This window comes from Artibeus jamaicensis, unplaced genomic scaffold, assembly GCF_021234435.1.
Source record: "Artibeus jamaicensis isolate MK-2021 breed Jamaican fruit bat unplaced genomic scaffold, CSHL_Jam_final scaffold_612, whole genome shotgun sequence".
In the NCBI taxonomy this organism is placed as follows: domain Eukaryota; kingdom Metazoa; phylum Chordata; class Mammalia; order Chiroptera; family Phyllostomidae; genus Artibeus; species Artibeus jamaicensis.
In genome coordinates, this window is record NW_026522049.1 from 9,875,009 (window position 1) to 9,902,034 (window position 27,026).

Sequence of the window (27,026 nt, forward strand, 5' to 3'; positions counted from 1 at the left end):
GAAAATATTTTAAAGTATTTTAACCATTTAAATTTGTGTTTTCATGATGTCGCTTCAAGGTAGTGAAGATGATGAAAGGTATTTACAGTTTTTCTGAGCCAGCGTCTGTCACAGCATCGTTCTGGAGAGTCCATGGAATTGGAAACATGTGTTATTGTTACTGCCATTTCGTGTGATACTTGATATAAACAGTCAAACACTATAAAAGACTTAAAATAGAGTGTAAAAACCTCGCTGCCTACGTCCTCCACACTTCATTTGTTTTAGTTCTCTTGACTATTATCTTCATGATGCTAGATAATATGTTTACCACTTTGTCTTTTGGTGCATCAACTCTGTGTGCTTCAGTTTGAACAGATTGTTATTTCTGGGTCTTCAGGGTCAGTAATATTTTATCTTTTGGTGTCCAATTTGCTGTTAATCCCACCCAGTGAGGTGGTTTTTTAAAAAATATTTTATTTATTTATTTTTAGAAAGAAGGGAAGGGAGGAAGAAAGAGAGGGAGAGAAACATCAATGTATGGTTGCCTGTGGGAGCGCCCCCTACTGGGGACCTTGCCTGCAACTCAGGCATGCGCCCTGACTGGGAACTGAACTGATGACCCTTTGGTTCTCAGGTGGCCACTCAACCCACTGAGCCACACCAGCCAGGGCCTACCCAGTGAAATTTTGATCTATAGAAGTTCTATTTATACCTTCCTATTTCTCTCACAATGTTCCTATTTTTGTTTAAATATTATCGGAATATAGTTATTACAGCTGTTTTAATGTCCTTGCTTGCTATTCCATCATCTCTGTCTTACAGGGTCTATTTATGTTAACTTGCTTTTATTGTGATTATTGATCACATTTGCCTGATTCTTGACACATCTAATACTTTCTGACTGGGTGCCGGACTGTATATACTTCACGTTGTTGAGTGTCTAGACTTTGCTGTCTTCCTTCTTCACTCTGCTTTGGTCCAGCATGTGGGTATTTGCAGTTAACTTTCATCCTGTGTGGCTTGACTTCACACTTCGTTAGGACGGGTCTAGAGTAACCTCTCCTCTAGGGGTAGTTTTGTCCTATTACTAAGGACCTAGGCTTGCTGGGACCTCTCGAGGGTACCCCACCCCGGCCATCAAGGGCCGGGTTTCCCTGCTGCCTCAGAGAAGGCACTTGAATGCCTTCTAGCCCTGTCTGAGCTCAGTGGATCATTTACCTGATAACTTTTCAGTTGCATTTCAGCCGAAGTGCATTTTAAATTTAGCTCAGATCAAATAATCCCTTATTAAATTTCTGGGGGGTTATTTGTTTCTCTTTTTCGGTGGCACCCTGTCCCCAGACCTCTTCCCCACCATCTCCAGCTGCCTCTGCTCCCTGAACTCCGAGACTCCATACTTTGTGTGGGAACCCACAGTTCGCCCCTGGCAGGAAGCTAGGGATGGTACGGCTCCCCTCACTTGTTTCCTTCCTTTTGGGGAACTTAGTCCTGGTTACCTGTTGTCAGTATTTGAAAATAATTGTTTCGTGTATTCTGGCCTCTTTTCTTGATGCTTACAGCAGCAGTTGGGTAAATCCGGCCCCTGTTATTCCATTATGGCTGGAAGTAAAAGTCCTGTTTCTTTGACATTTAAGAAAAACTTGACCTTTTTATTTTAGAGCAATTTTCTATTTACAAAAAAATGGTAAAGACAGTGCATAGAGTTCCAGTATATGTCTCCAACCACTGTTAACATCTTCCAATTCCATGGTATAGTTGTTAAAACAAAGAAACTGACACTGGCATATTACTATTAAGCAGTGTCCATATTTAATTTTTACAAAAGCCCCTCCCAAACCACCTTCCAAAGTGGCTGCACTGGCTCGCATTCCCCCCCCACAGGGGATGAGGGGCCCCGAATTATGTGAGTAAAAGAACACGATGAATAGTGGTTACCCTGAAACACCAACATTGCAACCACTCTGGAATTTAAAAAGTCAGGTAAAGAGAGATGGCTGAAACTGCTGAGCTTGTGATCACAAACATCTAAGGATAACTAATAATTATAACAACAATAACGATAGCACTCCTGGAACTCGGTTCGGAGAACTTGGCGTGTATTAGCTCATTTAATTCTTACAACATCCCTGTGTTAATCATCAGTGCTATTACCGTCTGCTTCTCTAGATGCAGAAGATGAGAGGTTTACATTTTCCCCCCTTGTCACAGGGCTATGAAGGGGCAGGCAGCATGGCCCCAGATCCACCCTGCCAGCAGTGACTCTCAACCAGTCACACATCAGAATGACCTGAGAAGTCGAGGTGGTGCAGAAGGTGCTGGGCACCGATAGTTTGAAGACCCCCTGTGATTCTAATATGTAGGCAGGGTTGGGAATGAGTCGTACTATTGTATACCACATCTTCATTATAGTGCAGATACATTTATTATGCTGGAGTATGCGTTCAGATTTCAACTATAAGTGAATGCTTAAGTCATGTTTCGATTTGGAGATTTTTAGGTCCTTTTTTTTTTTTTATAGGCAGTCCTTGAGCTGAAGCCCATATTTTCTGGCATTTCGAGCATCAGTTTTCTCTTTATTTTGCTGTCTAGACACTCTGGCTCTTGTGTAGCAAATGCACACGAGTATGTTTGTATGTGTACAGACCAATTTATATTGTTAGAAAGTAAAGTCCCACTGAATAAATGTAAAGGTCAAATTGGCTCGATTCAAAAATTCATGAGCTGGGTAGCATCTCATCTAACAGACAGAGAAACGAGAAGAGCTGCAGAGAGGGAAGGGCTTTTCAAGGCAGAAAGAGGGTGGGAAAAGGAAGTGGCTTAGCAAAGAAGGCATTGTCACAGCCAAGGCCACCAAGGTCTGGGAGGCGGCAGGGGCCTGTCAGGCCGGGTGCCTCGCCGTGCTGGCCAGGAAGTTCCAGCCCCACTGGGCATGATGACAGCCCTGGGAGAGGCTGAGACTGCAATTAGGTCAAGTTCGGAGGCTCCGTGTGGGTTTTGTGACATCATTTTAGCACAAGTGACTCCATTCGGGGCCTGTTGTCTCTTTTTAAGCAACATTTAGTGTTTTGGCCTAAAAAATTGTAAAGTGAAATATTTCCCCCTAAAGTTAACGTTTAAGGAATATTGATTTTTAAGGTGTGGAATCATTTTATATACACAAAACAAGGAATAAAATATATCATAAAATTATTTAAGTGTTTAAATTGTGTTAGACTATAAATAAATTTAATCCAACACAGAATAATCTTCTTGAATGTATTAATTATCTATCTTTCCTATTCTGCATCATTGACATTTTAACATTTGATATCAGACTTAAAAATCTACAAGAATATTTCAAAATACTATTTAAAAACACTGTGAAGATTGATTGATAGGGTGCAACAAATAAAATGATAGATTTGAAAGTAAAGTATCAAAATCTAGTTTTCTTGTCTCAAAACCAATGATGCAAATTTATTTTTAAAATTATTGCTATATAATCTCTAGTGGTCATTGTTTTGCTCTGGTTAGTTGGCTGCTTCCGTTGCACAAAATCGCCACCAGAGGGTGCTAAAGATACTTCAGTGGGAAAAGGGTTCTGTGTTTAGGCTGCCTGGACTTGTCAGCCCTGGTCTTTTTTTTTTTTGAGAAAAGAATTTGATTCATGTTTGTAAAATTCCTTTTGCTGTGGAATAAATTCTGTGCCTTGACGGTTGATCATTTCTGCTGTAAATGATAAGCATTAAATCTCTGCAGAATTCTTGTATCTCAGGAAATATCTTTGCTGAAAAATTCTTGCTGCCCGGAAATGCCTTTGATAAAATTATCCATTAGAAGCTAAAAGTTGCATGTTTTCTTTACACAATAGTGCTGGTTTCCCTTTACATAATAACTGTATTTCTGAAAACCTGAATAATTTAAAACCTAATAGAGAAACTAGTCATTTATTTGTTTTATAAGATTGAAAAAATACCTCATAATTTTTCTATTGCATATCTTTTATTTTAAAATAGCAACTAAATCAATAAATAGTTTTAATGCTTGCAATTCTAGCATAACATATTATTTTAAAAGTATTATTAGTTATCTGTGATGGCCCTGTATTTTGTTATGTAAGATGTGAAAAAAAGTTTAAGTAAAATATGAGCAAGGCGTGAAAGAAAGTTTTCTTTATATTTGATACATTTCTAAGTGAGCATTTTACAAACCCACTCTGTAGCAGAAGTACTGATTTATAACAGCTTTTTTTTTTTGTCTTGCCCCCAGGTACCTTCATTCAAATAACATTGTTGTGGTTCCAGAAGGTAGGTAAGCACACTCGCAATTTTCAGCGAGTAGACACCATAGTTTAAGCTTTCCTTTATAATAGTAGAACAGATAGTCTCTTTAGACCCATTTTGGCTGGTGCATTAGTGAATTTTCATGATAAAGTATCTTTAATTTATTTGTTTCAAATCTTTTCCCCTAATGAGTAAATCCAGTTAAGAATTATAATTAAATAAAAAAGTCCAAAGTGGTTATTCTGATTAGCTAAATTATTATTAGGTATAATGTTGTTGGGTAAATAATAAAATAAGTTCTAAATTCAATAAATCCAGTTAAGAATTTTGGTTAGATTAAAAATGACTTATATATTGTTTTGTGAGCTATTTATTCAAGCAATATTTTATATTGTTTTTAAATTTTTTATCTGTGCTCTTTTTGAAGTTATTATATTATGTTGTGGTAGAAGTCTTATCAGTTCCATAAAATTTAGTTCTGTGTATGTTTTTATCATTTTGTGAGCAACTGAGATAGTGATATTAAGTACCATATTTTGCTATGTATAATGCACACTTTTTTTGCCCAAATTTTTGAGGGAAAAATAAGGGTGCGCATTGTACACGAGTAATATATATATCTATATAGATATAGATAGATAACCTCTATAGACACAGATTTAGTATATAAAACATGGGTGCGCATTATACACGACAAAACACAGGTATATTTTAACTTGGAGTACTTGCATTAAAGGTTTGATGTAACACGTGGGTCAGACTGATTTTGCCTTTACCCTTCTCTTCTCTTTGAAGCCATTGGGTCCCTTGTAAAACTCCAGTGTCTGGACCTTAGTGACAATGCCTTAGAAATTATTTGCCCAGAAATTGGTCGGCTGAGAGCTTTACGTCATCTTCGACTAGCTAACAACCAGCTGCAATTCCTACCTCCAGGTAATCGGCGTCTGTGGCGCACAGTAGCCCCTTGTCTCTTACCGATCTGTTTTTGTTCACTTTTCTCACGGTGTGGCCAGGCAGTGGGCTTCGGGTGTATTTGTATTCGGTTGTCCATTTGTTTAAATAGGAAACTGAGACATGATGGGGGAGATGTGGCAGAGTCTTTTCCCCGGTGCAAACACAAGAAACTGGCATTTATGTTTTTGAGCTACAATCACCACAGCTGTGCATGGGGCTTCGGACCACTGCTTGGGCAGAATAGTTTGCACAAGCACCTGCTTCAGTCCTGGAGTTCGGTTCTGAGTTTCACAGCAGAGGAGTTGGGCGGACTCGGCGTGATGCAATCATTGTAGCATTGAAAAGGCAGATACAGTGTTTTCTCTCCTTCCCCCAGGAGATAATGGGTGTCCACCGACTTTGAGTTCATTAGAAAGCAAACTCTGAGTTCAGTAGCACAGTTTAAGTTTGGTCCTCACGTCGTCGGTTTTGCCCACTGAGCACTCTGTTAGGTGTGGTGCACCCACAGATGGCACCCAAATGCCGCGTCCTCTGGGGTGCCTTTAGTCCCTGGGACTTTCTTTTGAGGGACATCCCGAGACCCTCCTTTGCAAGGCCATACATTCTGCTGTCACATGTCACCTCCCACATTTAAAAAAGTGACATTTAAATAACACTTTCATGTATTACATGAAAGTTCCTGTGCATTCAAGAAAGAGCAGGGGAAAACACAGATGACACATGGGCTGGGGTTATTTCTATTTAATAACTCAGGAAAACCACCCAGACTTTGAGTGTATCCGAGTGGAATGTGTGGCAACCGAATCACAAATTGCTACCTGTGCTGGAGCTTTGTGGTCCCGTGAGAATGTTAAAAACTGATCACGTTAAATCCATGAATGAAATAGTCTAGAATATGTCTCTATGGCCTAAAAAATACTTTCTCCAAATCTTTTCGAGCACAGACATTTCTTAATGAATACATAACTGATTAATTTTTAGACTTCAGGCGCTGGCCTTCACATATCGTTTCACTATTGTCGACAGAAACGGCACTAGCACAGTCATTTTTTAACCTTGTATAATGCCTATCTTCTTCCATCTCTGTTAATATAAGGATTGTCACTATGATATAGGAATGTGGTCTTTCCTTTAGAGTGTAGTGGATACAGTTAGGCTCAATGGTGTTCCATCATTCCAGCTTTGTCAAGTTTATATATTCACATATTCAGGAAATTAGATTCTCTTTTGGAAATTACCTAGAAGATGTCTCCTTAAAATAACACTTTAAATGTTCGTAGTTTCATGTCTGAAACACAGAAAGGTAGATGCATGGCTATGGTCCTGAATTGGTAAGCCCTGGCGGGTACAGCCCAGTAACCTGTGAGAATGTAATTCCCTGCCGGACCATTGTTCTGTGCATTCTATTATGCTCTCTTCCTGTAACGTAAGGCCCTTGCTGGGAGAATGCGGCCACTTCCTTCCATTATGTGCCCTCAGATGTTAAGGAGGCGCGGCCGCCAGCGGTGACTGCTTCCTCGTCACCAGGGACGGGCACGGCTTCCTGACGCCTTTCATGTAATTTTTAACTTACGTCTCACCTGCTGCTTCACAGATCTGTGGCATGTACTCCTGGTTTATTTCCTTCACTTATTTCTGTTGTCTGTGTTCGGTTTTGCTTGCTTTGAGTAGAACCATAGGCAGTAATAGCAATGTATTTTGAATAGAAACTTTTGATCAAGCCATATATAGATTTTTTTTTTTTTACTTCCTAGGCCACCCTGAATAGCAGTGGACTAGGTCTTACAAATTGTTTGATTCACTTTATACATCTCTTTATGAGGTGGTTTCAGTGTTATAATTTGAGGGGCTAGGTGCACCTCAAATGTTTGATCATGTTTGGGCACATACTACGGAAATGTGTTTTAATTATAGTGAAAAAACTGTGAGGGGCTGCCTCGCTGTCTCCACTGGATGACAACAGACGCCGGCGCCGTCTGGCTGACCACCGCCCCGCCCCCCGCACAGTCCATGTGGTCACGTGTAGACGTCTTACGAGTCACATTTCCGCAAAAGACTTAACGTTTTACTGTGCGTCTTTGTCCTGGTTGAGTACCCTTTACGTGTAAGATCAAAATCAATTTCTAAAATGTAAAAAATGTTAGAGTGCATTTAAACGTTCGAAACAGTTGCAATACAAAGATCTAGCGCATATGGAGAGTTTTAAAACTGGGACCCAAGGATGAACCACAGGGGTGTCGCCAACGCCCTCTGTCGGGTGCGTTTCGGTGTTTGTCACGTGGATGTATCGCTGTGGAGAAGGTCCCGTGTCTTCCTCCGTTTCTCCAATGGATCCGTAACTCGTGTGCCTTCTGTCGGGTCGTCTGCCCGGCCCCGTTCTCCGGGATGCCCCTTCCCTCATTCCGTTGGATTGGAGCGCAGTGCCCTCTTCCACCCTGGGACATTGCTTTCCCCCCACCACGGATTGGTCCTGGCACAGCCGCCTTTCACCTTTCACCGGGCAGGATCACCTTTTTGGTGGTGGTGGGATTTTGGAAGAGACTATCGAAGGGGAAGGTAAGAAAGAGCAGAGGGGCGGAGAAAGAAAATCAGTCTCTCCCCGGGATACCGCGCAGCCCCGGGAGGTGCCGGCAGCAGCCTCGTAGGTTGAGGAACAGAAAAAAGAGCAGGGTGAAGCGGGTCACAGAGAAAGATGGAGGCAGAGGCTTTCTGTGTTTTCTTCGCTGTCCCACTCTCCGGCGCTGTTCTTAAGGCCTGTAGGCTTGGTGCTTCCGCCAGCTCCAGTTGGCTTCTGTGCGTCGCCACCCACGGAGCTCCAGGCGGCGGAGCCGCCCCAAAGGCCTGAAGCAGCCGTCTGGGCTTCATTGTATACGGAACTCTCCTGTTCACTTACCTCTTATCCTCTGAGACTGCAGAGCTCTTGGGGGGGGGGGGGGGTCCTGGCGGAGCAATAGCCTGGTCGGTATTACGGGTGGGTGGTTCATTCTGTCACTTGTTTTGCTTTGTTTTTTTTGCAATATACTTTGCGCCTTTTCTATTGGGTGTCTTTTTTGTTTGTTTGCCGAGTGCAAGTAGCTTTTTGGGAGGTGCAGAAACACGGGTGTGGACTGCCGATGGGACCCAGGAATGTGAAGGCAGGCTCTAGAGGACGTTATTAAGCCAGCTGGGGGTGGGGGTGGGGGCAGAGTGTCTCCTCTCTCCCCTAGGGACTCCAGCCGGGCTGGAGAAAATTCACATGAGACAAATTAACTGGGCAACAGCATACAGAGTTCATTTAATATTTTTACCTGTGCACAGAGCCTTCGTAAGAAAAGCAAAGGCCCAAAGAAGCAGTTGGAGCCAAAAGCTTGTAGACTAGATCGGACAAAGGGTGGTAAATCGTTGCAAGATGGAGGGGCGGGGACCAGGCCAGTGAACTGGGGGGAAATGGCTGGGAAGAGAAAGGTCAGTGTAAGGGGGTTTGTGTGTACACGTTCCCCTGGGCCTCGACTCCCACCTCTGGTGATGAGAATGTCTTCCCCGCGGTACAGGATGTGTGCCTTTTCGAGGGACTTGTATCTCGTGCTTTCAGGAGGAAAAGGGAAGGTCAGAGTGCCCTTCCTGCACCTCCTGTTTTTCAGCATCTTTAAATCAAAATAATCAGCACGCCAGAGGGGCGTATATTCCGTAGCACGCGCTGACAGTCTTCACCAGCCACCGTGACTGGCAGCCAGAGCCCAATCTCCCCTGAAGCGCAAACCTCAGGATCCCTCCGCTGAAGCGCTGGCAGGAAAGCAGAAAACGCTGAAACATCCACTCCCAGACCTTAACGGGTTGCGAGTTGCATGGCCGGGAGAGCGGGTGTGAACTCCCTGGTTCTTCTGCAGGGCGGCACGCCTGCCTGCACACGTGTACAGAGCCTGTGGCTCTGCAGCCCCAGGGATGGAGAGGCTGGCCGCGGAGCACTGGTCGGAGAACTCCGGAGCGAGCACGTGGAGCTCACCACTGGGATCATTCATCGTTGGCAGACATCCTGCAGCGCCGCCTGCAGGCGGTGCGCGGCCCGCCTGTGTTAGCATCTTCCCGACTTGGGCCACGCGCCGCAGCATGACGGACAGGCCAATATAACAGCTTGGGCCGGACTTGGGTCCAAGATCAATACATAATCGTCACTCCCTAAAATAATCTCCTCCATAAAATTACCAAAGTCATGGTCTTTGAGAACCATGAGAACTTTGAAACCAGTAAGACTGTTTTCTTTGTTTGCTTTTTCATTAAATTTATTGGGGTAACTGTGGTTAATAACATTTCACAGGTAAGAAGCTTCACCAGACAAACAAAAGGTGAGAAGTTTACTGCTACGAGACCTGGATTATAAGAGATGTCAGCAGGAGCTCTTCTACCTGAGACGAAAAGATCAAAGGATATAAAACTGAGTCAGATGACAGACAGGTGACGGAAGCAGGAAATTGCAACTCTTTCAGAATAGGGCATCAAACAGTTATAATCGAAAGGTTAAAGGGCAGAAGCACTTTTTAAAAGACTATTCCAGTGAGGAGGGGAAAGGACTGAGCTTGTGCAGGTGGATGGAGATAAATGCAATTGGGGAAAAAAGGGACCATTGTATGCAGACTGGTTTCTCTTTAAGGCTCGTCCGCAGCGGAGTCCTTGTCCTCTGTGCCCCTGCGATGGGAACGGCTGGGGACCTCTTCCCTTTTAAAATGGGCTTGTCACCTTCGGAAGCTGGCTTAGGTTTCTTGTACACAATATCGTTTTCAATGGCTACCTAAAGCCATCTTTAGGCTTCATCTCTTCATCTTTGCGCTTATCACTTGATAATTTGCCACAATGTAGGGTTTTAAAAATATCCTACTTGGGATTTTTTTGTTGTTGTTATTGTTTTTAAATATTTTTCTGCTCCATTTTCCCTCTTTAAGGGACTCCAGTTACACACATTAGATCACTTGATGTTTAGTCATGGGTCACTGAGGCTTTGCTCTTTTTTCAGTTTTCTCCTAATCTAAAGGTTGGATGATATCTGTCGATCTGCCTTCTAGTTCATGAACTTCTTCTGGGCTCTCCAATGTGCTGCTTTTCATGCCCCTCTTCGCCCCTCACAGCTTCTTCCCCTTCGGTGCCCTGCCCTACAATTTCCAGCGGACTCACCCACCGCTGCCGAGCGCGGCTTGGCCCCCACTTTCCCGTGCTGTGGCCCCGAAGGGGCCCCGTGGCAGAGAGCCATGTCCAACGCAGGGCTCACCTCTTACGCTTCGATCTTCCAAGGACCCAGGTCCTGTGTGCCCTGTCCATTGCTTAAAAGCAGTTGCCGCATATATTTTTGAGTAGTTTTATTGTTGTGTTTTGGAGGGAGGCAAGCCTGGGGCCCCGACCCCGTCAGGTGTGGGACTGGGAAGTCCTAGTCTATGGTCTTCGGTTTTCTCCTCTGATTTTTCTCTCAGTTGCTTGTTCACATTATTTTGTATATGTAAGTTACATGCCACTTAAACATTTATACGTCGCCTTCTCCTACCTCCAGTATCAAAAACTGTTCATTACAGAACAGATTTCAACTCATTTTCCTCCAAAGATGGCTTTTTATAACTGAAGTAAAATGACCTTGCCTATTATGAAGAGAAATATTATGCACTTATAAGTAAGGGGTCGTTGGGGGAAGATTTCCATGGGTGCAGAGCTACTTGCCAAACGCTTTGTGACTCACACTTGGTAAAAGCCACAAAGGACAATAGATGGAGGAAGACTCAGAAGAGCCAGCTAACCTCTGATGGGGGGGGGCCTGATGCTTTTGTTGTGACTTACTATAAACTGTGAGCTCACCCAGGAGAAGGTTTTAGTAGCAAACAAAGTGTAACCAGGAGTCAGAAAAGTCGTTGCTTACATCTGGCATATAAATCAGCCGATTTTTCCGAAATGCTTGTATCCTTGAAAAGCCGTTTTGGTTACCAAAAAAGGAAGGGTTTTCAGCCCAAATTAAAAACATAAAGCACTCAACCTCGGATAAAAGCATGCAGAAACACAGAAAAAATGTACTACATATAACTAGCTTGAATTTTCCCTAAAACTCAGGCTTCAGTTATGGTTAAGTTTATTATTGTTTCTTAAAATTTATTTGTCCTCCAATGGAGTCTCTGTTGCTTTATTGAAATGGTATTTAGCACCTCTTCTCTGGTCCCCTTCGGTGGCCTGCCCTGCAGTTTTGCCAATAAATTTCTGGGAAAGCCCTGTCTCATTGGTCTGGGGTAGAGGGAGGCAGGAGACCTGCCCCTTCCTACACAGGACACAGCAAGACCACTCAAGGGCTTCCCCTGTTGCTTACTACCCTATCTGGTGAGACTCCCTTGGCATACTCTGCGCACTGACATCACAAGCTTCAGCGCATCTTCCGAGGTGCTGACCCTGTCCTGCAGGTGTGAGACCGGTGGTCACATTTGCATCCCGGGATTGCAGTTTCTGGAAATGCTGGACAACCCCAGGCACACCAGGTCAGCCCTGGTTCTCTTGTTGTCTCTTCCACTGAACCTGCCTCTCAGTGCTCATCTCAAAGGGAGACTGGAGCAGCTCCCTTTTGGAATCCTCCGAACACACAGGGGCTTATGATACCGCCCATCCCCTCCCCCAAGTTGTCAGGACTCTTCACCCCATGTTACCTTCTCAGGCAGATAATATAGTAATTCAGGTCATTGGCCCTCCTACAGTGCCGACACAGTAGCTAATTAGCTCTCTTCTCTCTAAAAGGGACTCTGAGAAATTCGTCGCTGGCAGAACTCCCTTCTGGCATCAGCAGGCTACATACGTATGGGCAGCAATATACAGAAATGGGCTTTCTCCATTTTGTGGGGCCGTCTGCATGACCGGGCACTTACTACCTGATCTATATACAACAATAACTTGTTGCCCTGGCTGTCGCGTCTCAGTGGGTTGAGCGCCAACCTCCTAACCAAAGAGTCTCCGGTTCTATTCCCAGTCAGGGCACATGCCTGGGTTGCAGGCCTGGTCTGCAGTAGGGATTGCACAAGAGGCAACCACACACTGCTGTTTCTCTCCCTCTCTTTCTTTTTCCCTTCCCCTCTGTCTAAAAATAAATAAATAAAATATTTTTAAAAAACAATTATTTTTTTTGGTTCAAAGTATCACGTGATGTAAGGAGGATGGAGGTAGACAAAGTTTAGGCCCAGATGTCAAAAGAGCTTTGACGATCATTGATTGGCTAATATTTTAAACTGTGTACTTCTGAAGAAGAGACTGGACAGAAAGGGCGGAGAAAGGAATGTCGGCGTGTTAGCAGTCGTCTCGGCACAGTGCTGAGCGATCTAGATGCCCATCTGCCAACTAAAGGGGAGAGAAGAATACAAATCTAACACTCCTGTCGTTATTTCTTTATGCAGGAATAAAGAAATACCCCCAGCTTGCTACATGACCATGAGTAAATGAATGCATTGTGTATCAGAGTCCTTAACACACATTCAAACCTGTTCTTTCAATGTCTCTTAGAGACCTCAGGTTTCTCTATTAACATCTCTGTAGTACATAGTACTTTATTTTTAAAGTGACTTTACACTACAGTTAAATATATATTAGTAACTTCATAGTTTTAGGAGGGTTTTAAATGTAAATGTTTATATGAAGTAATCTTGGTATAGACCAGATTAGATAAAACGCATATTTCTCAGAAAAAAATATTTTTACTATCGATGCTATTACACATTGTAAAATCTGATTACAAATGGCACCCAAACCTGAAAATTTTATGTACAAACTTTTCCTGGCTTTGAAAATCGTACACACGTCCCAGAGTACAAATGGCCATTCAAAGCCTTCTACAAAAAGAAAAGTTTTGTCCTCTGGACCATGCGTCCTTCAGAGCCAGTGAGTGTCCAATACATACAGAAAACACTCCTCTTTAGAAAAGGTGTGAAGGAAAACTTGCCAAACGTCTGCAAAACAGAACTTCATTGTGGCGATACTTCTTAAAAAAGGCAAAAGGAGAAACGTCCATCCTTCAGCCTTACAAAGCCTCCCCCATCAGCCATACTGCTGACTGAGGTGCCCACCGGTCCTCCGTGGGAGGACTTTAAAGCACTAGCGTCGTCACAGCAGAGAGTGGTTTGGAATCTTAAGGGGTATTCTTCCAAGTTCACCTCACATGCAGCGCTGTTCCTCTTCTTTTTACAATGAATTTTCTGTGTACAATGACTTTTCTTTTTTAAAAGATTTCATTTATTTATTTTTAGACAGAGGGGAAGGGAGAAAGAGAGGGAGAGAAACATCAATGTGTGGTTGCCTCTTGTGCGCCCCCTACTGGGGCCTGGCCCACAACATGGGCATGTGCCCTGACTGGGAATCAAACCAATGACCCTTCGGTCCACAGGCCAGTGCTTAATCTGCTGAGCCACACCAGCCAGGGCTGTATACAATGAATTTTCTACACCATGGTCCAGTAAAAGCTTGGTGCTGTACAGACCCATAAAGAGAGTCCTGACGTCAGTGGAAGAGGATTTAAGGAGACCTCGTGAGCAGTGGGAGGAGCTGAACTGTCAGTGGTGTTCAGCGGACAAGGACTTGGGTGTGGATGTTTTCTATTATATTATCTCTGAAATGTATCCATCTCATCGTCTGTCATACACACTGCCTTCAGGACTCTCTTTCTGATAAGAACAGATACTACACTTGATCTTAGCCAAAAGGCCGAGAAATGATAGGACTCTCTTTCTGAATCGCAGATTGGTTGAACAGCCTCCCCAATTAAAATCCTTCATTTAAATAATTCGCAAAAAATGTCGTGGTTGCCATGATAGAAGCCCATTTGTTTATTATGAATAGCAGGAATCAGGAGTATTAAAAATATGGGTATAGTGTTCTTAATCTTCTGAAGTGAATTTTCTTGAAAGCTTATAAAATGTGTTTTTTTTAGATACAACCTATTAATGAGAATTCAGAGATTTAATTGTTATTTTTGGATCTAAATCAGCTTGCAGTATTTTAGAGGTATTGAGGCATGATCAGAAAGTTATAATTTCATGTTAAACTATATTATTGTGAAGAATTAAGTGACAGGATATAGGGTTTGTGCTGAAATAAGTATTTCTTAAAAAGTAGTGCCTTCAGCCCTGGCTGGTATGGCTCAGTGGATTGAGTGCAGGTCCGTGAACCAAAGGGTCACTGGTTTGATTCCCAGTCAGGGCACATGCCTGGGTTGTGACCCAGGTCCCCAGTAGGGGGCGCATGAGAGGCAACCACACATTGATGTTTGTCTCTCTCTCTCTTTCTTCCTCCCTTCCTTTCTCTCTAGAAATAAATAAATAAAATCTTTTTTAAAAAGTAGTACCTTTAATACATAAAACATTTTTTCATATATTATTTGAATATGCTTATTGCTTCATCTATAAATTGTTTTAATCTGTTAATGGTTTTAACTTAAATCAGACTGTCTATTCTGCAAGTAGTTTGAAGTTAATGACTGTTTTAGTGAATAAAGAGCTTTATGATTTGCCAAGGGTTGATGTAATAGAAGTAATTAAACAAAATTTAGTTCCATATGGGTTGTTAACAAACTCCCCTCCACATAATTGACATCACAGTTCTGCATTTAATACTTTCTACTCGTATTTTTTTTTTTAAAAATCAACATTTATGTAATAAACATAATATGAAAGCCCTCATACCCTGTTATGCCATGTCTTTTAGCAACAGAAAGCAAATTTGCAAGGTGGTCATTCTGTGGCCTTCGGAAAATCAAACCCATTAGATTTACTATACATTCAAGGATGTAGGATTTTAGTGGTAGAAGGACTATCAGACCCCATCAGGCTAAAGTCTAGCTACTACATTGGATAAGGAAATGGAGACCTAGGAACCAAATGACATTAATTATATAGGCTGCTCCTTTATTGGAAGGCCACACTTCTTAAAACTCCATGGAATTCCAAGCGAGGGAAACTTGAATTCTATCATTTGAAGAGCCAGCCTTTTAACGTCAGATGGCGCCCGATGCATCAGTTTCTGGCTCTGTGGGTTATGCTGTTGATGTCTTACTCAAGGACTGTTGGCCAAACCGAGGGTTACAAAACTTTTTCTTTTATTTGCTTACATAAAATCATCTATTCCATGGATGCCCGTGACTCATTTCAAGTTCATTATTGTGTGTGATGTGAGGTTAGGATATTTTCAGATATGGGAGATTCAGTCTTTCCAACACAATCTGTTTTGAAAGACCATTCATTCTTTCTCCATCGAAAACCAGTTGGCCGACCGTAAACGTGTGGGTTCATTTCCAATGTTCTGTTCCCATTAGTCTTTATGTCTGTCCTTATGGCGGTGCCACATTGGCCTGATTACTGCAGCTTTATGGGAAGTTTCGAAGAGAGGCGGTATAATTCCTCCTACTTTGTTCTTTTCCAAATTTCTTTTGAAAAAAATCAAATTTCATTGCTTTTTTTTTACAAACTAAAGAAAATGTAATTTTTCTCATTTTGGGGCCTTCTATCTGTATACATAGATTCATGTGTATGTGGGAGCAACAAGAAGATGGAGATAGAAGGAGCGGCCTTGCGTCAAAGTGACCTATGAGGACCGCTGTGCTATTCAGTATAATTTCTGGGCACTCCATCTGTTTCTTGCCTACATTTTTGAAACCCAGAACTTTCAGCTGGCTCCTCTAACTTTGCGGTGCCTTTCCCAACACTGGGTCTCTTACCAATTAATAGTACAGGGGCAGTGAAGGGTCAGGGGCCAGGTAACATGGCCTGCGTTCTACTCCCTTGAGATAGATAGATGAGGAGTGGACAGCTTGAGCAGGAGGGGAACTGTGTCCGTCTGTCCCATCCCCTGCGGTCCTGCTCCTGCTGTTCTCTGATGGCCAGATCTTGGTGGTGGTAGCTGAGCGACAAGAAGGTAAAGGCCCTGGGTTCTGACTCACACCAGGTCACCTAAGTGCGTTTCAATGTCATACATCAATGACGTGTATTAGATGAAAGGGTACCAAACAGGGTGGTTACTGGAAGGCTTCTTTTCTCTGTATGGCTTTTTAATAAATACAAATGAATTTCTATGTTGCTAAAGGTTGGGAAGTTTTTTTTTTCTTTTTAGTAATGTTTGAGAAGTCTTTCAGGGCCTGTTAAGAAAACACTCAAACTTTATTATTTAATTTTCTATAATTTATAAATTGTGGCATTTAAAATCATTTCATCCATATAAAATATAGATTTTGTAGCAGATATTCATTTAATTTAATTCTTTCATAGAACTAAAGTAAAATAAATGCTACTTTGAAATTTATCAATATTTAACAAAATGTTTATAAGAAAAATATTGTTCAGGTATTGCTAGAACTAAAATTCTCCCAGTACCTGAAAGATTGAAGCTTTGGCTTTTGATAAAGAATCGGGGTGTGTTTAAAATGCTTTAGGAAACGTTCATTAACAACCACTGTTTTTTTAAACCTCTCTGACATGCTAATCAGGGGCAAGTAATATTTGGAAAGTGGAAAATTATGTATTTTTTTCTTCTCTGTGTTTATGTCACCTTAAAATGACTTTGAACTTAAACACAGGGACTTTGTTCTCTTGAAAGCTTTTTTGCATTTTTTCCACTCAGGTCTCTTTGAATGCTCTGCTTAGTTTCTCTAAACCGTGCTCTGTATAAAGCATGTTAGTAAATCTTAGTAAAAATTGCAATGAATAACTGCCCATTTTTTCCTACCGCTTCGAAAAAGACGGCAGTATTTTAGCACCAATCATGGGGACATTAAACCTCGAGTGGTAGCATTTAATTTATTTTCAACATCATGATTAAGGCTATTGAGAAGTCGGCTTTCATTAAATATTTGTATTTTTCCCTTGGTCTTCATTTAATTATTTCTTAATATTGCTTCTTATTAGGCGAAGTGACTTTGGTATTTCTAATTAAAAATTAAATATCTCACAATGATCTGGCTTCTAGGGAGACGTGCAGACTAATGATGCCGAACCTTTTCTCTTTGCACTTGGCCCCGATGCTGGCCGCTTTGGTTCCCTAATTTAGTAACAGACATACAGCTATGCACCACTGGGCAGGGCTGGTATGCTGGCCCCCAGCCAGGAAGCATGGGTTTCTTCAGTAAATGGACCGAGGGGGATTTGCAGAAAACACAGAGTACATTACATGAGTTTTGCCCTTTACGGATCCCTATTTAAAGGAACTGAGCTAACCCACTACCACCTAAAAAAAAAAAAAAGTCAATTTGGTTGAAACGCACTCACACTAAATGATATACTGTTTCCTTTTCCAAAGTCACCCTTCATTTTTGTGTTTTTAATTTCGGATTTGTGTAAACTTTTAAAAAGCACTTTATCTTTTAGTGAATGAATAAACACAACAAAATTAATGAGCTCTGTTCACTTATTTTATGCATTTGCAATACCGTTCAAAAAAGCATAATATAAAAGTGTTGATAAAACACAAACGTAATGTGCTTCTGTGTGGGAAAATGAAAGAAAGTTCTGACAGAGATAAATTTAAAACAACAAAAAACGGCCTGGTATTACCAGGCAGCCTCGGCGGCTGCTCGGCCAGGCAGCGTGGTTGCTGTTGTGTCTCCTACCCTGTGGGTATTGTTAGCCATCTTTGTCCTCACTGCGCCTCTGGGTGGCTTTGCAGGGGCTGCTTTCTCGAATGCTTGAGCACCGGGTACTTTCCTGTCTTGCTGACATTTTTCCTTCTTGTTGGTGCTTCTTGTCTGGCACATCCTTGGTCTTAAGGTCCATCGCTTTGAACTTGGAGGAGAGTCTTGAGGCCTAAGGATCAGCTGCCCCCTTTTTCCTTCAGACCTGGGTGTATTTCTTCAAGACGCTGCCTTTCGTTGTCAGTCCACCCTGATCACCTTCAAACAGTGAATTCTGCTATTTGGGATGGTGTTGGTGGGGGTTAAAGGGTGGGTGGGTGGGTGCGCCGGGTCACACTTAGAGCACAATTAGTCACAACTCACAACCAAATGGGTTTTAGGCAAATTTAAGTAATCAAGTTATATTGACTTCAGGATTGAGATTTCTCATTGTGTAAGGGCCACCACCCAAGAGTATTAACTAGTGGGAAGGAATACTAAACATCATAAACGTCTTGACTGAAAGTGGTCCGAAGTTTACTAATCTGTAAAAACAGTCAGTTTTAAAGTGATCTATTTTGCAACGTTCAGCAATTTGGCTGTATGTCTAGGTTTGGATTTCTTTGTGTTTCCCCTACTTTTCAATTCACTGAACTCCTTGGACCTGTAGATTAATGCTTCTCATCCATTGTGGACCATCGTCAGTCCTTTTAATGTATTTTCCTGTCATTTCCTCTCTTGCCTCTCCTCCTGGAACTCCCATCGCACACTAGATGTGGCAGAGTCCCACGGGTCTCTCAGGCGCTGATCATTTTCTGTTGACTTTGTTCGACTCTTCAAATTTAGTCATTTCTATTGACGTGTCTTTGAGTTCACTGATTCCTTCCCCTGCCATCTCACATCTGTTCCCGAGACCATCTACTGCATTTCTTATTTCAGTTCCCGTATTTTCAACTTCAGAATCGCTCCTCGGGTCTTTTATGGCTTGTGTGTTTCTGTTTAGATTCTCCATTGATTGGGTCATCGTCATCACATTTTTCTTTAATTTTTGACATAGTTTCCTTTGCTTCTTTAAACACATTGGTAACAGCTGCTTTGAACTTTTTGCCAAGTTCAACATCTGGGCCCATTCCCAGTTAGTTTCTGTGGACTGTTTCTCTTTTTTTCTTTTTTCCTCCCCTGGTTATGGGCCACACTTTGCTGTCTCTTTGCATGTCTTGTATTTTTGCTGTTGTTGAAAAGTGAAAAATGTAGTTAACATATTGGGAACACTCAGGCTTTCAACGTGTTTTTCAGAGATTTCTTTTACTTGTTTAATTTTCGCTTCTCTCTGGGGTTTAAGTTGCAGACTCTTTCCCCCTGTGGTGTGTAATATCTGATGGCCCAGCTCAGAGTTTAGCCCTCCTTACGTTTTTAACCTGGCTTTCCGGGGGCGGCCACTGATTTGCAGAGAGGTTTGCCCAAAACACTTCCAGCCCCTGAAGCTTCTGTCTCATGCTAATGGAAATGTGTTTGGGTTGGAGAGCGTGTTCAGAGCAAGTCTGTTACCCCATCTGCTCTTCCTTTTGCTTGTGCAGACCCTGGGCCTCCCCGGCACATACACAGTTACTCAGTTGTCTAAGGATTTGTGGAGAGCATATCTAGCACTTCATCTGCTCCCTCATTTCCAGAACCTCCCAATTAAATTTATGGCTGTTCAATCACTCCTTCCAACCGGATCTGCAGTCCCAGACTAGCAAAGCAGATGTTGGGTCTTTTCCTCATGCTTTTGCTACACAGTCTGCAACTTTTAGCTGAAAAAGCTGTGAGATTTTTGCCCCGTACCCAAAGCAAGGACGCCCTCGCTGTCTGCCAGACTGCTGATGTTCATAAGCAGCCCTGCCTTGGTAAACCAACATTCTCAAGGTCGAGCTTGAAGGTCGGACGGGAGAGGAGCAAGTATGAACAGGCTGCAGGCTCCCATTGGACTTCAGTGACGCTTCAACTGGCTTTGAAGAGCAGTCGTTTCTGAGCTCACCTGCCTCTGCTGGGTTTCCAGAGCCCTGAGAGACGGGGTTCTTCACAGCTCCGTCCAGTGTCATGCTTGTCTGTGCTGCAGGGACCTCAGTGAGCACTTCAGCCCAGCTTAGGCCCCAGCTCTCTTTAAATATTCTCAGGCCAGTTATTTCACTAGGTATTTAAAATGTTGAAGGGACTCATGGAACTTCAGAATCACTATTTAAAACATTTTTTAATTGAATCTTTATTGTATTTTTTCCATTACCACTTAGTCCCCTTATACTCCCCCCGCCCCTGGCAATCGTCATACCATTGTCCATGTCCATGAGTCCTTTGCCCCCTTTTGCTCCCTGTTTTCATTATGAATTTCATGTCAACGTCTTCCCATCCTTGGTGTCTGGCACTTCACGTCTAAAGTTATTGGACAAGGGTTTAACTACAGTTATTGTTAATACATTAAAATCACGCTTTTAAATGTTCTTTTTTTAAAAAAAAAATTTATTTATTTATTTATCTTTAGAGGGGAAGGAGAGAGGGAGAGAAACATCAATGTATGGTTGCCTCTAGTGCGTCCCCTGCTGGGAACTGTCCTGCAGGGAACTCGCTTGCAACCCAGGCAATGTGCCCTGACTGGGAATTGAACCGCGATCCTCTGGTTCGCAGGCCCATGCTCAATCCACTGAGCTACACCAGCCAGGGCTAAATGTTCTTTTAGTATCTTGGGATGCTCTGTCTGTGGGGATATAAATTGCCCCACAGAAAGTGTGCCCCAGATTAAGGGTGTGGAAGCCTTGTCAGCCCCGTTACCCCACCTGGGCTTCAAGTTCCTCTCTGGGACACTTGAACATCATTTTTTTTAGGGAGGAAAGTGGAGCCTTTATTTGTCATTCGTTAGTTAATTATTCTTGCCTCAAGCACAGCTTGAGAGACCTGTGTGGTATCCTTCCCATTTTCCTGAAGTGTGGCTCATTCAGGACAATGGATTTCCTCCATTCGTGCAGATTTATGTTTAAAAAATTATAATCAAAGACCAACAGGGATCTCAGAAAGCAGTAAGATATATAGAGAACTTAAGATCTTGAAGTTTATTTATTGAGGGCACAACATCACATCAATTTTTATTCTCTTTACTCCAAAGGAATAAAATAATAAAAGCAAAAAAATGTTTTTTATAGATTTTCAACTCTTCAGAGGATGAAAAAATAACATTGTATCAAAAGGTGGATTCAAACAAGTAAGCATGCAGTTTGTGTACTAATTCCTAGACGAGTACAGTATAATTTCACTGTTGACTATTTATTTAAAACAGGAAACATAATTGAATTATCAAGGACGAGAGCGGACCAATAGACAATAACATGTAGGCAACAGAAAAGTGAATCCATTCGGTTATTGTTTTAGGTGCTACTCTTCCTGTATTGTATCGGCGGTGCCAACAGTTTCTTGGTGTTTTGAATCACTAACCTAATTAACTTCCGTACTAATGATGGGCTTACAATGAGCTTCCGGTGTTAAGACACTTCTGCCCTCCAGGTCCTGCGGTAGGAAGCCCTGTCCCAGGGCCCAGGCAGGCAGTGCCACCGGCGGTCCCCGTCTGCTAGTTCTCTAAACTATTGATTTTGAGATGACTGTAGGTTCTCGTGCAGTGATATGTCCCTGTGCTTTGACCCAATCATATGTTTTCTTTTTTTATTTTTTTCCAACTATTACATACCAGCCAGGGCATAAAATTAATATAAAAATTAAATATGCCCTTTTTAAGTTGCTTCTTTGGGTGTTGCTTTGACATAATTTGTTCTTCTTCTTCTTATTATTATTTTTCTTGCTATACTGCCAGTTCCAATAATGAGTCGAGCATACAAATTCATTTGAAAAAGGTTGATATTCTTGGAAACTTTAGGTCCAAGTAACTCATTTCTGAAAAGAATAACAACTTGCAGGCAAATGTCATCTGTTCAAACTGAACTGATCAGTCTTCTTTCCGGGCTTGCCAGTTGTCATTGTCCTCTTTGTCCCAGCGCGCTGTCACTTCCTGTTGTGGAGGGTCTCGGGAAGCTCCGTGCAGCAGCGCCCAACAAAAGCTCCCAGGGCGCCACCAGAGGCCCGCGCGCCAGGGGCTGTCGACCTGCTTGCTGCAAGGCCGTGGTGCCCCTTTGTAATATTTCTCCAAAGGCTGAGGAATAAATAGAAGTCTGGAGAAACCCATTTTTATGTGTTCTCTTTAGAAGCACCATACAAGTTTCTGTAATTCTTAGATGTAACAGGAGTGATACAGACTTTGGATTTATTCCTCGTTTCACAGTGACCAAACTTGTCAGACCCTCAGTGAGCTAGGTTTGGATGGCAGTGCTGGACAGACATATTATTGAAGTTTTGTTTGCTGTTGCACGGCACTTCGGTGAGCCAAAATGCCATTAGGAAATCCCAATTTTCATCTAAAATCCAGATTATATTTCTTTAGTTTCTATTTATTGGTTGATTTTAGAGAGGGGGGGAGGGAGAGAGGGACAGAGACTGAGAGACACCTGATGGGGGATCAAACCTGTGCCCTTGGTACATTGGGGGTGACACTCCAACCGACCAAGTGACTGGGCCAGGGCATCTGAAACCCAGTTTTAGAATTGCTGCGCCTCGTATTCTAAGGAATCCCAAAGTGTGGTAATCACCACATTACCGTGTGATGACGTTTGTATTAATATAAAAGCACTGCATGAGCATGGAGATAAATACTTAAACAGCTTAGAGAAGTTTAAAAATGAAAAGTTAACATCTTCCCACGCCTCCATTTTATTCCTGTCCTTGATATTAATCACTACTGAGTACTTTCCGTTTTCATTCTGCTGATGGTTTCCTTTGTAATTCTAAACAATCACAGGTAATAAATCTAGACACTTGTTGCTTTTGTATTAAGACTGACCACCAATATGTACAAAATTAGAATCCCCTGGTGTAAAAACATCTCATGTTGATAGTGATAATGTACGTTTCTTATAAAGGGTGAATATTTAGAAATCAGAGTTGCAGTTTTAATTTAATATGAAATCCCTTTCATTAATGGAGAACACTTTTTAAACCTATGTTTTTCATAGGTCGAGCATGATACTTCTCTGTGTTCTTTCAGTGAAGATCATTCCTTTTATCAACCACCTCCTAGTCTTCAACGATGCTGCTTTTCTTATGGGAACTTCAAAGAAACCAACTAGAATAGATCGATTTGAAACATATACACACTAAAAATTTTCTCTTTAAAATTTCTCCCTGTATTAATTTGAGGATAGAAAGTGAGATAAAAGCGGGCATTGTAATGATATTTTTCAGATAATGAAATGTGGACTGCTTGTAGTTATTCTCTGCAAAGGAGTGAAATAAAAAATAAATTTTTATTCTGGGCCTCAATGCCGTGGCATTTCTTGAGGCGGCGATTATAATAGTTTTATGCCAACAATGGGCACCTGCTGATCTCATTCAGGTCAAAAACTCCTTTGTGCCACCTCAGGAAAGAGGACAAAGCCTGCCTAGGAGAAATCCGAGAAACAGACAATCACTAAAATCTAACGTGAAGTGAGGAATCTGCGTGTGGGGTCTCCACGAATCGTGCAGCATGAGGACGATAAAGGGTTTTTCTAAGCAGCCATCCATGTATTGACACAAAGCAGTGGTAAAGATGCTACGTTTCCGAATACATGCTTTTGAATTTCAGACAGACCGTGTCTAAAGGAACGGCGCAGGCCATTTCTGTCTGTTAGTTACATTATAACTGCCACTGAGGAAGAATACTTACAAGGTCGTTTTTCTTACCTTTTTTCTTCTTTATTTTTGTTACCGACTTTTTCTATATAGTCTCAGTGACATTTTGCTAGGCACCTCAAGTGTCAAATTGATTATTTGTTTAGACAACCGATAAAGACCTGGTAAATAACGTATTTTGAACAACACTGAATGAGCCTTTAGTGCATAACTAATCATGCACAAAGACTAGGTGAAATGTCATAATAATGTGCTTTTCTTTTGTGAAGTGTGTCTTTAACATTTTAAAATTTCTGTTGGGAATTACCCGGCAAGCTTGACACTCAGACATAAATATTTAAATTATGTCTGTGTCTATTGTGTTTTCTCAGATGCCAGATATTTTAGAACATTTTACTTTAAAGTTCCCAAACAGTATTTCATTGTCTTTCATGATGAAGAGGGCTTCTTAGTTGCTAGTTTGATATCGCTCATATTAGGCAAACTCATACATAGCTAACAGATTTTTCCAGTGAACTTTCTGGTATTGTTCATTTTACTCTCCAGTGTGATTATTTGTTATTAAATATCACCTGTCACACATTCCAAGTTGTGAAATTATAGTGAGCTCCTTATGATCGGTTTTAATTTTTTTATTTGAGTAAGGAAAGTAATCTTGCTCATTTTCTGAAAGACATCTACTTTCTACGAGCCCCCTTCTCTATGTTAGACATAAGCAACATCTGCCTACTGTGTTCATAATTGTTTCTGTGATAAAAGGACATCAATTAAAAAGGTATTTATGCCCTGGCTGGCGTAGCTCAGTGGATTGAGTGCGGGCCTGCGAACCAGAATATCGCGGTTTGATTCCCAGTCAGGGCACATGCCTGGGTTGCAGGCCAGCTCCCAGCAAGGAGCGCATGAGAAGCAACCATACATTGATATTTCTTTCCCACTCTTTCTCCTTCCCTTCCCCTCTCTTGAAAAAATAAATAAAAATAAAATAAAAATAAAAAATAAAAATAAAATTATTTTTAAAAAAGGTATTTATATTTAGAACTTACATTTAGAATATTATGTGGTATAATGAGCTGGAAATTTAAAAAAAATAGTTTTCTACCATGTATTGTTGAATTATAAGGGATATGTCATTCAATCCCTTCAGGTATGTGTTATTCTATCCCTTTTTTAACCAATTATTTATTTATTTTTTGAATATTTATTTATTTATTTATCTTTAGAGGGGAAGGGAAGGAGAGAGGGAGAGAAACATCAATGTATGGTTGCCTCTAGTGTGTCTCCTGCCGGGAACTGGCCTGCAACCCAGGCATGTGCCCTGACTGGGAATTGAACTGCGATCCTCTGGTTCGCAGACCTGTGCTCAATCCGCTGAGCTACACCAGCCAGGTTAACCAATTATTTTTTAAACATCAAACCAATGGCATAAATATTGGACTACATAGCCCAAAGTTGCCCAGCTGGTGAGTAATAGGATTATGGCTCGGACCCATTTCTACACACCGGACTGTGGCCTCCCACAGCCCTGGCTAGAGAAGGTGAATAAATAGAAAGAGGGGCTGTATGTGGAACAGAACCCGGCACCGAAACATCGTCCTTTATTTCTCTGCATGTTCTCCCCACCCGGTGCACCTCGGAGCCCAGATGAGAGCTGTGTTTAGTGGTACCGGAAAAAGCCAGGGCTTGAAAAATACCGAGCCTCACTATTGACTCTGTGGTCACCCGCTCGGCATGGAGTAGGCGGCTTCCTTCCCATCCCCATTTAAAACTCCAGAGTCCGTCAGTGTGCATCAGCCGAGAGGGATGACTTAGGGGGAACTTACTGTTTTCTCTTTTGAAATTGCACTGCAGTGTTATTTTTAATGCTTTGTCTAAGTAATTACGAGGTGGCAATAATGGAATGATCTGCAGGATACTCTATAAGTAGCTGAGAACTTTTAAGGTGTTGTGTATTTAGCATACGAGTAAACAATGCATGCACCGGCGAAATGAGGACTATTGTAGGCACAGGAAAGAAACAAAAGTGTACAGAGTGGTGTTACTCCCGGAGCCGCTGCAGGCAGCAGGGAGACCAGCTGAAAGGAGCGGGTCCCACACGCATTCCAGACTGAGTGCACTGTGACTCTGTGTCCCTAACACCACCTTGTCTTCAAGGTGATGGGTCGATAAATAGTTTTGACAGTGTCAATAATGTTAAATTTATTAAGGGTAAAATTAGTTATAAACAACTTTATTAAAAAGAAACATAACAAGACCATGTTGAAAAGACTGAAGGAAAATGTAGGCAACACATTATTAGAATTAAAAACAGCTAAGAAGCTGATGAAATGATATGAATGTATCCCAAGGATAATTATTCTGCTTATTCCCAATGTCCAGCTAATCAGTACATGGAATTTTAAAACTTGGGCTTTAATATACATTTTATTTTTTTAGTTTTATAAAGAATTTTATTTTTGAGAATAACTTTTGTATTACTTTTTACATTTTTCCACTTTAACAAAATGAGAAATTAATGTAGTTTGCATTTGTATTAATTTATTATAGATAGTTATTAAAATGTTCCTCTTAACAGGTTTCTAACAAAAACTGGGAAACTTTTTCAGCAAAGGGTGAGATGAGTAACAATTTTTAGGCTTTGTAGTCCACATAGGGCCTCTGTCACATTTTCCTTTGGGTTTTTGTTATTGTTTTTTAACATCCTTAAAAATGTGAAAACCAGTTGTAGCTTGCAGGCAGTGCAAAAGCAGGCCATGGGCCAGGTTTTGCCTGTGAGCTGTAGTTAGCCAACCCCTGGTCTGTGGCAGCGAGCAGAGCTAGTCTGTGTGATGGGGCATCGGGAAGGCAGAAGGTTTTTGTCCGATAAGGAAGACACTGCCGATGCTAGTCCAAGCCCTGAACAAGTGGAGTTGTGCCCGGAGAGCTAGGTGGTGGGAGCGTGGGAAACACCAGCCTGAGAGGGATGGCTCCTGGGTCAGGGCCAGACAGGGTCAGGGTCAGACAACGTCAGGGTCAGAGAAGGTGACGAGCTGGCGTCACAGCAGTCTTCAACTGCAAGTTCCACGATGCAGAAGAGGCAGACTTGTCCCGCCCGGCGCTTCCTGTGGAGCCCTGAGTTGTGGGGCAGAGTGCGTGTCCTTCCCTGGACGTTGCTTCCTCTGTTCAGGCATGCTGCGTGGGCTGTTGCCCCGGGAGGGACAGAGCACCTTGCAGAGAACTTCCCAGCCTCCAGACACGGTGATTTGGGGAGTGAGAAGGACGTAATTGTACTGGCCATGGACAGATTACAGATATGGATGTCAATAATGAGGGAATATTAGAGTAAAGAGAAGGATTTAATATGAGTAGAGTTAAATCCATCTTCTTAGGCTGTGTATACCTTGAATGGGTTTATGAAAAGGACTCACGTGGCTGGACAATCTCTAAAAATGTGACCTACCAATAATTTCATTTTGTTGTTATAATCTTTAGCATGGTAAAAGTTTCCAAAGACATCCTACTTGTTAGTCCAG

The 27,026-nt window shown here is 42.0% G+C and overlaps 1 protein-coding gene and 1 pseudogene across 2 annotated transcripts in view; one reads left to right on the forward strand and one right to left on the reverse strand.

The window, feature by feature from the left end:
• Positions 1–27,026, forward strand: part of LRRC28 (leucine rich repeat containing 28) — a 71,666-nt gene that overhangs the window by 12,210 nt on the left and 32,430 nt on the right. For both annotated transcript variants that reach the window (XM_037145937.2, XM_037145938.2), the window contains exons 4-5: positions 4,231–4,268; positions 5,040–5,177. In XM_037145937.2, coding sequence (XP_037001832.2) covers positions 4,231–4,268; positions 5,040–5,177 — 176 coding nt within the window. The remainder of the gene's footprint in view (positions 1–4,230; positions 4,269–5,039; positions 5,178–27,026) is intronic.
• Positions 13,756–13,892, reverse strand: LOC128626454 (uncharacterized; annotated as a pseudogene).